Raw genomic sequence first — 15,337 nt, forward strand, 5'->3', positions numbered from 1 at the left:
CAGTGCTAATAACAATCTGTGCCTAGCTTTGCCACAGACCAGTTACAGGCAACCCACAGCAACAGAACTGGTTGCAGTGTAAACTACTAGTTTCCAAGTTGTGGTCCACAGATTACATCTAAGAGATCTGCAAAAGGTAAGTACAAAAAGCAAACATGTTGTCAGTAGGTCTAAATTAACCAGATTATTCACACTGACTTGGAAACAGTTGACTGATCACGAATAAGCCACGGTAATGTAAGCTTACTTTGGCTTCCATTAAATTTTTATATATACAATTAATAAAGGGATTAATTTAAAAAGCTATTGAAGAGTTATGAAAATTGGGATAGAAATAATTTTTGTAGAACTATAAATGTGATTGTTCATTATGGCTTTAAATATGGTTTTAATTTAATGAGTCAAAGCAACAAAGCACAGAACATCTCCTTTGTTTCCACTAAGTAACACAAGCTTTGCTCCTGTGATACCTGCTTCTCAGCCCCACAGGCAAGCTTCCTCCTTCTAAATTCATGGACTACTCTAACTCTGCCTCCCACATGGCTCCTCTGTCAGACTTGATTCTTTAAAGATTATTATCAGTTGAACGGATTATGTTTGCACCTGAACAGATTAAATTAGTTGATACAAATGGCAGAAAATTATTCAAAGTTAAGCAAAGTGAAAAAAACACTATTTAATTAGAAGACATTATTAGGCCATTTTTTTTTCAGAATGCGTGTGGCTATTTTGAGCCCCAAAGCCCTACCTGTAAAATTAAACATCCCATCCTGCTCCTCTCCATGCTCTCCCATCACAGATGAATGCCCTTTCCATTAACCCTTCCCCTCCCTGTACCAAGCTTCTTCATGTCCCCATAGTTTTCTCTGTTTAAATTCTGTATTTATCCTAATGTATGAAGGGCTGTAGAAAATGGGATATTTCTTCTTTAGTGGAAGTGGCCAAACCTATTCAGATAGCATGATTTTAAACAGCATTATAATATTTTAGAAAGCTGCCATATTGGAAATTCCACATGAAATAGTATATACTCTGCATGTTGTAAATCCATTTAAATGTACTGCTGACATATATGAGATGTCCCACTTAATGTTCCTTTTAAATATGGAATACGTGAGCTTACCTAAGGCAAATCACATTCAAAAAATATTCTAACAAGTATTAAACAATTTATACCTTGCAAATAGGTGTTTTAATTCAGTCATCTAGAGAGACATTTTAGTAGTTCTCCTTTCCAGGGAAAGGAATAAAGAAATAGCCCAGTGTACAACTCAGCTGGTCTCTTAAAACTTATCTAAAGGCAACCGGGAAAGGTATTATACCATGCAAACAGGAGAAAATATCAAAAACCATAGACCTAGATGTAAGCTCCTCTCTTGATCAGCATCTTTTCTGGTTTGTGAATGTATCTGCTTCTACATCACTACCTCCACTATTGTCTGAGTAATTCTAACCATACACTATATACATATATGATCAAAATCAGCTCAAAATTTAAAAAAAAGCATGAAACATTCAAAAATGTTGTATGATTTCTCACAACATTGTTTTCCTGTCCCTAATAATTACAAGCTGCACACCTACAAGACTTCAAGAAAATTATCTTATTTTTTTTCTTCCTCCCCTACACTTAGAGGAATTTATGTTCACTAAGTATTGCTACAAAATGTTGAAAGCACTGTAATGCCCAAATAGAAAGACCATGTCTAGTCTGTAAGAAGTGAAATTATTCCTCAATATTTAAACAGTGTTAACAAAACTACAAAGATCTTTTTTGACAAGAAGTGCGACATAATGGCTCAGTGTCACTCTGGAAATACAATGTGCCTTCTCAGTGAGTGAAAAAAAATCTAATTATTTTTTAAAAAGCTGCCAAAATGAACAGTAGGTTTGCATAGTTCACTAGAAAGCCTTTGCAGAATGGGAAATCAAATTGGATCAATTTACATAAGCTGTACAAACAGAGTGGCTAAGATTGTAGTATACTAAAAAACGCAATTTTTTCCCCCACAAAATAATTTAAATACGAAACCTCAAATATTTTCAAAACAGATGATTCATCAGACTTCTGGGAAACATTAAGGGCCAAGTTTTTAAAAGTCAGAATAGACTCAACTGAGATATGCTTCACATTTCTTTGAGGAGAGCAAGAGCTGAGAGGTTTTGACATGGAAATGTAATTGCTAAAAAACAATCAGTTTCAAAAGCCTAGCAAAATTTGGAGAAAATGAAACAAGTAGAAGTATGTACTTTCATTTCTCCATTTTTTTAATCCCTGTTTTATTCCACTTGCAGGAAGAAATGTCTTCACCTCCTGTAGATGAAGCAAAGTTTCTTGTCAGGAAAGCCAATGAAGCACATAAAGAAATAACAGGAGCTGATGCTAAAAATGTAAAATACTAGAAAAAGCTGTGCAACTGAAACTCCTACAGCCAGTCTAGACCTGATATCAAAATAACACAATCTCCCACATGAAATACATAAGGGAACAGAGAGTACAATGAAGCAATCAGAGCAGACACCACACAGTACAAAATGTCAGCTTTTCTCATTTTAAAAAGAGCATGTAAGGAAAAAAGGCTTATACAGTGAGCTGCAGTTTCACCTCACAAATCGGTTCCCATCATTAATCCAGCATTACCTTGCTGAGAAGAAACATTTCTTTTATGTGAAGATGACATATTTCTGCTATGCTGGTGGTAAGGATAGGCTTTGCTTCTTTCAGGAGAGTAGCTTCTGCTGCTGACACTAGAGCCAGATCTGCTGTGCGGAGAATCCCTTCGGCTCCCTGGCGATTCCCTGAAGAAAGGAGAGTCCCTCTTGTGAGGGGATCGATCTCTGCCATAATGAGAATAGAAGCTTTTCCTTCTGAAGCCATCTCTGACGTCCCTTGGAAGACAACAGAAAATTTTAAGTAACTTGGTTATCCTTCCAATGTTTATGGAACAGCACAATGGCAACAGTTCATGCCTGGTAAACACCAACAGGTTAATGTCAAACACATCCAAAATCTCCAGTGTTTTTAAGAGTACTAGGCAAGGAATGAAAAACAAGTAAAAAAAAGAAAAATGCATTTTTTTCAGATTTCATTGCTAGAAGCTAATTCCTTTCTATTTCTTGATAATACAAATAAAATGTAAGGAAAAGACATTGACAAAATGAGAACTCCCACAATTTTGTTCGGATTCAGTACACTTACACCCTGGAAATTAAGCCTTAATTTACAATAGCTAAAAAGGAATATCCAAATGTTGCTTACATTATTTGGCATTTTTCAGCTATGTTTTTCTCTTATTTTCAAGGGCCTATATTCCTCATTTGATTTCACACACCTTGCTGCACAAAATATCACTGGCAGATTTCAGCTTATAACCAGCAAAGACAAAAAGAAATCTGCAGAATATCTATTCTCTCACCTATGAATCCACCCAAGGTCAATTCTTGAATGAAAATATGAAGACTTATATCTCCTAAATATGTTTCTCACAGCACACAATATTAATTTTGAACTTAAATGTAAAAAGGCACAAACCCAACTGATTTAAAACCATATTTTAATAAACACCAAAACTTTCTACTAAATTTAAATATTGTTACTCCAGACCACAGCACAAATGTGTTGGTTATTTGTAAATCATATTAATGTATATGTATGTATAAAGGTGAAAAAGTATCATTTCAAACTTGTCCTAAGGAGTCTCAGAGCTAAAAGACATACCAGCCAACTGAATCTAGACTTGTCACTTTTGCCTTGGTCAGAAGATACACTGGTAAGAGTAGCAAGTACTTCTCAGCTTCTCCATAGATATCTCCAAGATTTCATAGCATTTCTAGTAAATCAGAATGTATCTTCTCTCCTATTTCACATCAGAGTCCAGTATTTTAAAGAGAGGAATGCCTCTCAAAGATCTGGTGGTCTCACTGAGCACAATGTAGCTATAGCTAATTTTATGTCGGTAGAGAAGAAGAAAAGATGTACAACTGTTACAGCATGGCACAGGCCCCTATCTGTGACAGATGACAAAGGATTTCTGTGTGCCAAAGGCGTCTTGGGCTACGGAAGCTTCACAGGCAGCACCACAAAACAAAACCCCTGTGTCACTGATGTGTTTACACAGCGCAGGTTTACTTCCTGCATGGAAAGCACATCTTCATTATATGTATGAACATTTTATGTAGCAACAGACAGGAAGTGTAAGTTCAGGCTTGAGGAATACTAGATTAACCCTGTACTGAGCTACTTTTTCTAGCTAAGTGGGGGTTATTTATTTATTAAAGAATACATTGATCAAATATTTATCAGGAATGATTTAGGCACAGTCCATTTTTTCTTGCATTTCCTTCTTAATCGCTCTCTTTAAATAAGGTTACTTATTTTTAAAGCACAAGTTTTCTGGCAGACAAATACACCACTTTTATGTGTAAAACACACTTTTACAACCACGTTATTAAACCCTTGTATACAGAACAGTTTATTATGGTAATGTTTACAAAGCCCCAGCTATTGCACATGTTTAATAGATGCTCTAATACCCACGTAAGAATTTTCAAAACTGTAACTGAAACACACTTTTAAACAGGAAAACATTTGAAAGCCACATTCTGCAATAATATTATGTACCCTAAAATAGAATCTCACTTTCAATTTTCAAATTTTTATTTAATCACTGCATGTCAATTCTTAACTAGACCATATCTCATACAGAACATTCACGCCATTAACTATATAAGTCTGTTTGGGACAGCATAGCAACAGCATAGCATTTCTGATGTTTTCCATTAATGCAACACACCGAACAGAACAAAGTAAGCATTGTTTTACAGTTATTTTTTTCCTTAAATACTTAAGCTAACATGCACCTGCAATTTGGTAATGAAGGCCCCAATTCAGGAAAGCAATTAAGCACATGCTTCAGATTCCAACACATACTCAAAAGGTTTATTGAGCAGCGACAATATTTAATGGAGATGCAAAACAGACTTTAAAATAGAGCTACTGCCCTTCACAACAAATACATAATTAATCCCTTTTATATAGCATCCCTCGAGTCTTTTTATTTTGTGTTCATAATTCACACTTAATCCTAAAAGCACAATTTTGTTCTCTCAGGAGTGTTGCAACAGGAAGCAGTATCCCTGTTAACCTCAATGAAACTTAACCATGAAGTTCTCACTAAAGCTGACAATCTTGGAGGAGCTTCTGAAATGTTACAAAAACAGCCATTTTGTGATATACCATTCACCAAGGGCAGCTCGGGGAAGAGCTCCAGCCTGACAGCTACTTCAGCTCACCATCAGTTCCAGTTTCCTCAAGGATCAAACAGAACTACAGAACAAAGGTATGACTTTCTGCACAGCAGAGAACCAAGGGAATACAACACTGAGGAGATTTCCAGTTGCCCACAGAACAGAAACTGAACAGTGGTATAGCTTAAGCTCTGTGAAACAAAGATTAACACAAAGGAGTATGTCAGGTTTATCTTAGAGGTAAAATTAAATCACTTCCTGCATGTGAAATGCCCAGGAACAGGGAGTACGTGAAGCACATCACATGCAATAAAGGAAAAAGCTTTACTGTAAGAGGACTCTTAGATCACTCTCATTGAATTTTAGCTACTGGGCAACAGCCTACCATACTTCATGCTCACTATTCTCTGGGACTTTATATCCCGTTACATTCAACTTTTCAACTAGGACATTAATCTACATTGTGGTCCAGCCATAGTGAACATAACTCTCATTTTTGACACTGAGCTGAACATTGGCAACAAAACAGCATATTGTATGGAATAGAAACAGGAGGGTCTTCCAGTAATTCACAGGTGAGTGCTGTCTATAATCTAGATTAAAACGTCAGAGATATTTTTGTGATCCCTTCCAACTGAGAAAGATTACTGCTATTGTCAAAGGGATTAAACACTCCATTTACAGGCTTGTGCTTAATTACTAACCTTGCCTAGAAGTAACTCTCACACTTTTATATCTTCAATTTATAAATAAATTGAAAAAGCTATAAATAGCTTCTGCAACACCAGACTTGAGAGCAAAGTGATAAAACAGTCAAGATCTGAACTGAATCCTTAACTGAAAATACTTTTTCTGCCTCATAACACAGATGCAAGGGGGAGGGAGAGGAAAAGTTAAACTAAAATTCCTTTTGCCTGACTTTTCAGGACACTGCAAGAGCTACCAACATGAATCAGATGATGTAGAAAATATTTAATAAAATATACAACTCCCCCAGCCTCTAAAAGAAGATGCAAGAACACCTCCACTTTTAACATCTTCAAAGTAAATGTAGGTGGTGCAAGATTCCAGCCACCCCTCTCCCAGAACTCGTTCCATTTCTTTCTAAAGTACACAGTACATGGTTGTGCAAACCAACGACTTACTCAAGCTCTGCTTTGGAGATTTGCTATAGTCTCTTGTTATTGCCCAAAGATCCTTATGCAGATTTATTATAAGCTAAAATAATACAGTGAATTACACCATCACAGATAGAAGGAATTGCACCTGATTTCAATGGCTTTCATTTGAACATTTGAAATGACAATAAGATTTCTTATTGACAACTGGTTTTCAACATTTTATGAGTAAGCAAGTAACTAGAGCATTTGTGTATCTGCATTTTGCTCCAAATGAAATTAACAAAATTAGGACCTGCCAGTGTAATCTTATTAACAGCTTTCTGCATGAAGGCAAAAGGAAACAGACATTGTGAAACACTGTTTCAAGCAAAAAAGGATACCCAGAAATACCAAATGTACTAAAAAAAGTTGAAAATATATAAATGTTTCATATATTTTATGCTGCATGCAGTACTTCTGAAGTTATCATAAGCAAACAGCAAATCTTTGTCCACCTCAGTCAGTATGAGAGCTACTCAACTCCTCTCTCCCTGCCACCACCTGAGGATCGCATGACAGGTCAGAGAGTAAAAAATAAGACAACATGAATATTATAGCAACATTAGAGAGAAATGCTTCCGTGTCCTTTAATTGAATAGTAAAGCTATGCACTGCAATGGCACTGGAGATCCCACCACATTGCTCTTAGTGCCCTCCTCCTTTTTACTGCCATTGATAATGCACCATTAGACTTGCTGCAAGATCAGCCTACATAATGAAAGTACATTTAAACTAAAACCCTCTATTATGTGACAGGGAGAAATTATGGTTAATCACAGATAAGGACAGAGAAACAAAGTAACAAAGAGTCAAGAAAAACACAGATTCAAGTACCAAAGAATTAAGAGCAAACAGCTTTAGGCAACTCTTTGCAGAATAAAGACAAAATGTGCTATTTAGACAAATTAAGATCAAATTATACAAAATTATAACTGCATTCAAATGCAATTGACCTTATTTTTTCTCCTTTTTAAAAACAAGGGCTTAGTAAGACACCACAATTCCTCTAAAATAGAAAACAAAACATAGGTCTTACATTCCAGAGGGAGTATTTGCTTAAAGTAATAGACCAAACTACAATTTCTAGAAACAGCTACAACATTTACAATTGCCCTTTGAGCAGCCTATCACCCCAGAAGAGTAAAGTAGTTCAGACAACTAGCTCAGGGACCTAGCTCAAAAACCTCTCCCATTTTAAGACTCTATGCAGTAGCAACTAAATCAATTCCTAAACAAACTTAATTCAAAATGGAAACAACTGAAATCTATCTCAACATAAGCTTAAAAATTGGAAAAGAGCCAGGAAGCACAATATGGTACTTTACATACTTTTGTTTTTCCTAATGCCCTAACAGACCAGCGAAACAGGTGAACATTTTATCTTCTAGACAAAGTTCTAATGGACAAAGATTCCTAAGTTGGTACTTGCACTTTTACTGTCGTCCTGCCTCAGGCAGAGACCAGCACACAGAAAAAACATTTAAAACATTTCCCTGAGGTACCAAAGCACATTGATATCCCCCAAAAGTGTCTTTTCTTTGAGGGCTTTGAATTTACTTCACACTTAGTACATGCCAAGCAATTTTACGTAGACAAGCATTTGTCTTATATACACAGTAAGCCCCAGAGAAAAATATTTTTGCACTTTATTTTAGGGACATAAGTGAATTTTATGTTCAGCAAGCTATTACTTTTTCCCCAAAAGCTATCTTTAAAATCCTTTCATAGAAGAACCCAGAAACCATGAAATGCTGCTGGAAGAGCACTTAAGCTTTTCATCAGTGTGCTGCAGAATGCCATGAGTTCATTGGCAAAAGAAAACAAGTAGTGCTAGGATATGCTGATTTGATCAACTCTTGGGGATGACTTTCTAACACTATCAATAAAAAGCTGCAAAAGGAAAAAGCTTACAAACCTGTTGTGGAACAGGTTTGTAAGCAGTAATACCTTATGTTAGTAATACTGATGGACAATACCCTTACTATATTTGCTTTTTTTCTACTTCCAAATCCTTTAATGAGATCTATAAATCAGAAAAACATTCCATTTTTCTCTAATGGGAAAATGCTTCACAGATCTCTATGTTTTTATTCTTAATTTCAAGTGAGATTTGAAGTAATTGGGTCAAATAGGTTTCACTTCCTTATATGCCTCAAAGAGTTTCAATAGTGGCACAGATTTCTGCATGGCAAATTTCAGGAAAGTTAGCACACTAATGCCTCTGCTTCTGGATTTCTCAATATAAATAACATTATACATATATGAAGAAAAAAATTCATTGCTTATAATAGATTTTTTCTTTATCTGATCTCATTTCTTCCTGTCAGGCATACAGTTTGTTCAAAATCAGAATGTTAAGAGAGACGTTTCCTCTTATAAATTATTCAGCCATATAGCGTTATCCTTTTTATTTTCCAGTTTGCTTTTTCCCTTCACTTTCATTGCAATTTACAGCCTCTCTAATAAACATGAATATCTCTTGCCTCTTTTTGTAGGCCATTTCCATATATATAAATATGTTTGAACATATTTAACACATAGGCAAGCTAGGCTGCTCGGGTAAATTCCTTACTAAAAATCCTTTTGCAACTCTTGTATGCCTTCAGTTATTTCAGTGATTTAGTAACAGTTAACTTTGGAGCTCCATGACAGCTCATATTGATTGAAACTGGTGCTGCTGCAATCCCTTGGACCCCTATTTCAATTCTGTGCCTAAGCTGACATTGATGTTTTCTCTCAGACAACAAAACTGGCAGACAAATGTTTAATTCATTGTGGTGGGCTAGCACACAGAACCAACTACGTAAAATGTACAAACACCTGAAATAGAACCAGGTAGAGGAGAAGGACCACAATGGCTCCTGCTTAGATAGTTAAAATTGCTGTGGAAACATACATTTACTGTAGGGAAATCAGTCTCTTTACTGCATTTGTGACTTTTAATAATTAGAGTAAATAAAACAAGTTTCCTTGACAGAATTCTACAGCAGCTGAAGTTAGCATCAATGAGCCTCAAAGAAGTAATACTCCCTTTTTTTCCCCTGAAAATAACAGACGTAGATATCTAGCAACACTGGCTGTGAGTAGGCTGGATGGGGCTCTGAGCAACCTGATCTATTAGAAGATGTCCCCTGCTTCCTGCAGGGGTTGACAAGATGACCTTTGAAGGTACCTTCCAACTCAAACCATTCTATTATTCTGTAAGTCAATACATTGAACATTTTTTCCATTTTACTTCCAAGTTTCATAATCATGCTCTCAAGCATCATTTTCAAAAATAATTAGGCATACTAGGGTAGATAAGTTATGACTTAATTAACACATGCAACTGTTAAAAGTCAGACCTCAGAAGACAAAGACATTCCCTCAACTGCCTGGCTGCTGCATGTAATGACATCAATATTCAGTTTCACTTAGACAAAGGCATTTATTGTCAGCTCATAAACAAGTTCTACAGAGCTTCATATACAAAGGAAAGAACCTTTAAGGTTATGCAAATATATATCATGATAATGCCAAGACTAACACTGAGAATAATTTGTTACCACGCAAAAATACTACCATATTTTAAAAATATTACCAACAGCATGAGATCATGGAATTGCTGTATTGATGGACTTTTCCTCAGATGTAGATCATAACACCTTAAACACAAGGAAATGACACATCAAAAATTTTCTCTCTGAAGCAAAATGTTTAACAAAAGGCTGCCTAAATTATCAGGAACATTAAACTTTTTCCTCTCCTCTCCTGTATCCTAATATTCCCACCCCCTCTCAATGGGAATTTAATCTAAAATGTTTAGTATATTCAAAATATAACAAACAAGTCCTTGGAACCTAACAGATGATGACTAAGAATTTACCTTCCTAAGGGAAATTATGTCAAAGCCCTCTGTGACAATACACTTCAACATGAGAAAGCCATGACTACATTCATCAGTCCAAGTCACTGGCTTGGAGATTATTTCCTTTGATGCCATCTTAACAGAAGTTGTCTGCACTCAAAGGGAGACTCCCTTCTCTTTCCCTCCCCCACTGTCTCAGAAGCTAGCTGTTTTTCAATGAAGTAGTTAGGAAACCTTTCCAGAATAAGCAAGTGCTACCCATGGGAGTTTGCCTCATTATTTCCCAATCCAGCATTAATCTGCTAGTTTTGCTACCATCTATAGAGCTAACTGTAAGACTGGACCAGGCGAGCTCACTTTTCAAAGACTTCCTTTAAGAAATACATTAATCAAGCCCTTACAGTGTAAAGGTACATAATCTTATCTTTAGGCACATTATCCTATCATACATTGTAAACAGATGAGCTCCTTACAGTTTATTAGCATTATGTAAACAACATTTATTAAAAGGAAATTGTAATTTTCCCAAGATGTGACTAAGTTTTAAACAATGAATCAATGTTAATACAAAATTTAACTGAGTTTTGCACAGACTACTGAATTTTTCCTTAGAGGTGTACCATAACATATCAACACCTGTAGTAAAGAGTTGTCTCGCCTGTTAGCTCCTGTTAAAAAAATATAATGATGACATCAATTTCATATGACAATTTGAAACCTTAAAAAAATACATTGGGAAATAGTTGAACACACAAAAAGCCACAAATCCTTAAAATGTAACACAGCTTTGGATCAAAAGCAAGTCAAATCAACATGATAGCAGCTGAGAATTGACATGATGAGAACTTCTGGGGTATGTTTTTTTACCAAATTTCGTGTGTTTGCAGTAATTTTGTCAAATAAATACTTACAAGCCAATTTACTACTTGGCCATTCCTTATTCAACAATTTTTAAGAATATAAAAATGTACTTTGCAAAGTTTATAAATATCTGTCTTTATCCTTTCTCAATGCCTCAGAATCACAGCAGAGAAGCTGTATTTAAATGTAACTGAAACATTTAAAAGGACCAAAGTATAACAAATACCATACACACAGAATCAGACTGAAAATACTTATTGTAATCATGCTTTTCAAAAACAAGCTCACCCAATTTTCTCTTAGGGCTTTTAGAGAAGTTAAATCCAATATTTAGTACCATTACACTTTCATATAACAGGCCAGCTCTATTGTATGAAGCTGTTTATTTAGAAGTTCATCAGAAGAAAAAAAAAAATCAGCTAGTGGGAAGTTCTGCTAATTTGATAGTTTAAACTCCTTTCTCTCATCCTGTGATGGAAACTGCATAACCAATTAGAATTCTGCAAGATCCTCTAAAAGGAACAAAACTATCAGTAAGCAACTTCTGAAAGCAAACTTGTTTTTTAGCATCGGATAGATAAAATTTGCAAAGAAAATAAAACAGCCTGCAATAAACATCATAGTCAATTGTTACACAAAAAAATTTTTAAAATATTAATCTCTCAGCAACTAACACTAGCTGCCAGAGGAAAGCAACATTCACCTTCCAATTTAGCCACACAATTAGCTAAAACATGTAAAAACATCCCAGTTGAAAATAAGAGCAATTTCTACTTCCTCCCTATATTTTTACATTATAGGATGGTGGTACAAAAATTCTACAGTTGAAACCCTGCTACTAGTCTCTCCTTTTCCCCCCATTCTCAAGTGACAAACATATCAGAAGTGGAATGACAGCAGTCTTGCTTTGAATGAGGTTTCCAGAATAATTCTAGATAAATGCACACAGGGTCCATATGAGCAGAGCAGAAACTCAGTTTGACATAAAATTCCTAGTAAGAAAACAGGCAGTGTTCACATAGTCTCTGAGTTCCAAGTTAAACAGAAGAAAGATTCATCACAACAATAAAACCAAAGTTGTCCAAATTGAAACTTTTTAACTTTCAGTTGACCTGCATCAGTGGACACTTCTGAATTGCTCTTGATTATACTCAGTCTTCAGTACACGGCATTTTTAAAAATGTACTGAAATGTACTACCTATGTGGTATCTGCATGAGAAGATCTGAGTTCTTAAAATCCACTCAAAATAAAATCTTATAGACCTACAGAACCCAAATTGCTAGCATACAGTAAGATATATTTAACTCTGACTGAGTAATAACAGTCAAATTATAGAACATAAATCTCAGTTTGAAAATAAATTGGTTGTCCCAAGCACAAAAGAGCTACAGCCAGCAGAGCAGAAAACAGTTCCTAAAGAAAATGTAGCAACTACTGAATCAGTAAGACTGCTGCATAAAACATGAACTGAAGTCATTAAATATTTAGTGTAAACCAGAATCAACTTTTAAGTTGTATATTACCTATTATCTTGTTCCAAAAGGTTCTCATTTTCCCCCTCCACCCTCCAAAATATCATAAGCCAAGATAAACTAATTTAGCTAGCAGCTTAACACAATGGGTTTTCTGAGCAAAAGATTTCAACAGACAAGTTCTTGCCTGGAGTTGTAGACAGGTATAGCGAATCTACCACAATGATCTATTATAAGGAAACTCTAATTTTGTATATGAATAAACAAGCTATTCTACCCAGCCATGTGAATACCTGAGAGGTTCAATGTTCTGGCAGAGATTCTATTTATTTATTAAAAGAAAAAGGCATGTGTTAATGAGTATGATTACAACTCTGCTTATCAATCTCTGTCAAAAGCAAGACCATTTTCTTTGGGTGACTGCCATATTTATTTCCCTCCACACATGTTTTTTAATAAAGAATGAGGTTCTTGTATGGTGTCCCTTGAGAGCTGTCAAATATTGCAATGAAACAGCAGACTTATGTACATTTATAGCACCATCTCATAAATCCCTTTGGCTAAGTTTATCTTCTGTAAGCAAGACACAGATCAGTTTACATTACAAGAAAGTTTAAATCCAAAGCCTAAAGGCCTCACACAATATATTGCTTTAAAATATTATACTACTTAAACATGTTCACTATTTCATTAATTAAAGAAAACACAGAGGGAGGAGAAAAAAAAAACCCCAGAAATAACTGCCCCCTGTAACTCAGAGGTGATTGCATAGTGACAATGTAAAGGTAACTGCCTTGGCCTATGACACATCTGGACTTCCAATATTAAACGCTGCTTTATTCAGAGAAGAGTCAGTGACCCTTAACCTCCATCTGGAGACTCTCTCATCAAAGGTTTTCATTTAAAATAACTATTCTTACCAATTTTCTCCTCCATGCATGATCCTCAGACCACAACACTACAACATCCTGTCATCACTTTGTGCACTTACAAGGGGTTAATCACTAAATGGAAGGGTAGCTCAAGCAGAGATCAAAAAGCCAAGATTGCTCAGCTTCTATCCCTCACTTTGCAACCAATTTATTCCACCGCCTGCAGTAAACCCATTCTCACTGTGAAGGTGCATGCATCTAGAAAAACCAAGGTACCACCCTAAAGTGGTAATTGCAAGTTTAATATTCAGAAAACCATCTTTTTTTTTTTCCAAATAAAAGACAATAAGCCATTGATTTAAAATACTTCCAAAACAAAACATAGAACTGACTGATGAATCTCAATTGTTCACAGATCACAAACTGTTTACAATTAAGTTTCTGTATTTTGCTAGACAGTTTTCGCTCTTTTGTAGCAACAAAGTTACTTCAGTATTTCCACTTATTACAAAGTATTTCCTAAGCACTCCAGGAAATAAGCAGATCTGTTTTTGATAAACAAATGCATTAGAATTAAAGACTGGACTACTAAAACCACTTCCCAATTTCACTTAGAACGTGTGAGAAAAATCCAACACACAAACAAAACAATATACATAGTAGCAACAAGTTTTCTCCATTAGCAAAGGAAAAATTATTCATATATACAACTGAAGAGGGGATATTAAAAATGTCCTGTGTAAGCCACTTCTCAGGAGTCTACTTTTTACTTATTCTACAAATATGGCAACCCTTATTTTACAAAAATCTGGGCCTCAGATAATTCTAAGGATCAAATTTAATGCATATGTAGCTGGGATTTACAAGTGCGTCATTTTGTAATTTCTCTTTGAAGATGAGTCTTACCCATCTTAACTTGCCAAGTTTCGTATATTTCACATCTTGTAAACTCAGTTTGGTTGGTTAAAAAAAAAGTATGAAGTAATGCTCTGTGCACTCAAAAGGATTAAAATTTGGCATGACTAAAGTGAACAGCAGCTAACAATCTTCTAAAGCATTTCACACTGAAAAGTTCATTTGACCTTATAAAAATGAACTTGTAAGCAAAACCCATTGCTGCGAGGCCCATAGGGAAGTACTGCAAAACTAGAATCCTTCAACATATAACAACATAGTTACCTGCAACTTTTAAAAAAATCTGGTGTGCATGAGTGCTTTGCAGAAATGAGCCTATATTCGCTAAAGGCAAGCACTAACATAGCTCCAGAAATGATCAACATCAGTACAAGATAAATGTACAAAGACATCACATCTTAATTGATCTCTACTCCTCTGAATTGCAAAGTCTCACAATTCTCATAGCATCAGCAACCAAGACATAAATGTGTGCAGAAAGTTTCCTCCAAACTATGATGTACAATTCTTTATAAGTGCCAGCCACACTTGGACCAAAAGACACTTGAAATCAAGCTAAAACAAAATTCACATCAGTTCCTGGAGTTCAGAATTCCTTAGGTGACAACAGGAGAGAAAGAGCTGAGAACTCATTTTGAAATCTATGCCCTGCACATCCTTTGAATTCCATTATTTTTTACATATAAAACTGTTGCCACGTTTCTTTTCGTAGAGAAAAGCAAGGCACAATTCTTCCCAGGCATATTTCTGGGTTTCACATCCTCTGAACAACAGAGAAAGAAAACACAATGCTTATCTCACTTGCTGTGCCTGTGTTGTGCCAAAGTAGAATGCAATATGGAGATTGTTTACCCAGAGTGAGGATGTTTTGTCTCCTTGGCCTATTAGGGCCAAGAGTGTGTGTGTGTTGGACTGTCATCTGACAGTCAGGGAGAGTCAGGAGATGAGGGCAGCTCTGTGC

The 15,337-nt window shown here is 35.6% G+C and overlaps 1 protein-coding gene across 1 annotated transcript in view; it reads right to left on the reverse strand.

Annotated features, from left to right (window-relative positions):
* PPHLN1 (periphilin 1) overlaps positions 1-15,337 on the reverse strand; it is a 60,993-nt gene that overhangs the window by 32,996 nt on the left and 12,660 nt on the right. Inside the window, exon 6 of the mRNA XM_041399083.1 lies at positions 2,642-2,889. Within this exon, the coding sequence (XP_041255017.1) occupies positions 2,642-2,889 (248 nt within the window). The remainder of the gene's footprint in view (positions 1-2,641; positions 2,890-15,337) is intronic.

Source organism: Onychostruthus taczanowskii, unplaced genomic scaffold, assembly GCF_017590055.1.
Source record: "Onychostruthus taczanowskii isolate IOZ18803 unplaced genomic scaffold, ASM1759005v1 scaffold153, whole genome shotgun sequence".
NCBI lineage: Eukaryota > Metazoa > Chordata > Aves > Passeriformes > Passeridae > Onychostruthus > Onychostruthus taczanowskii.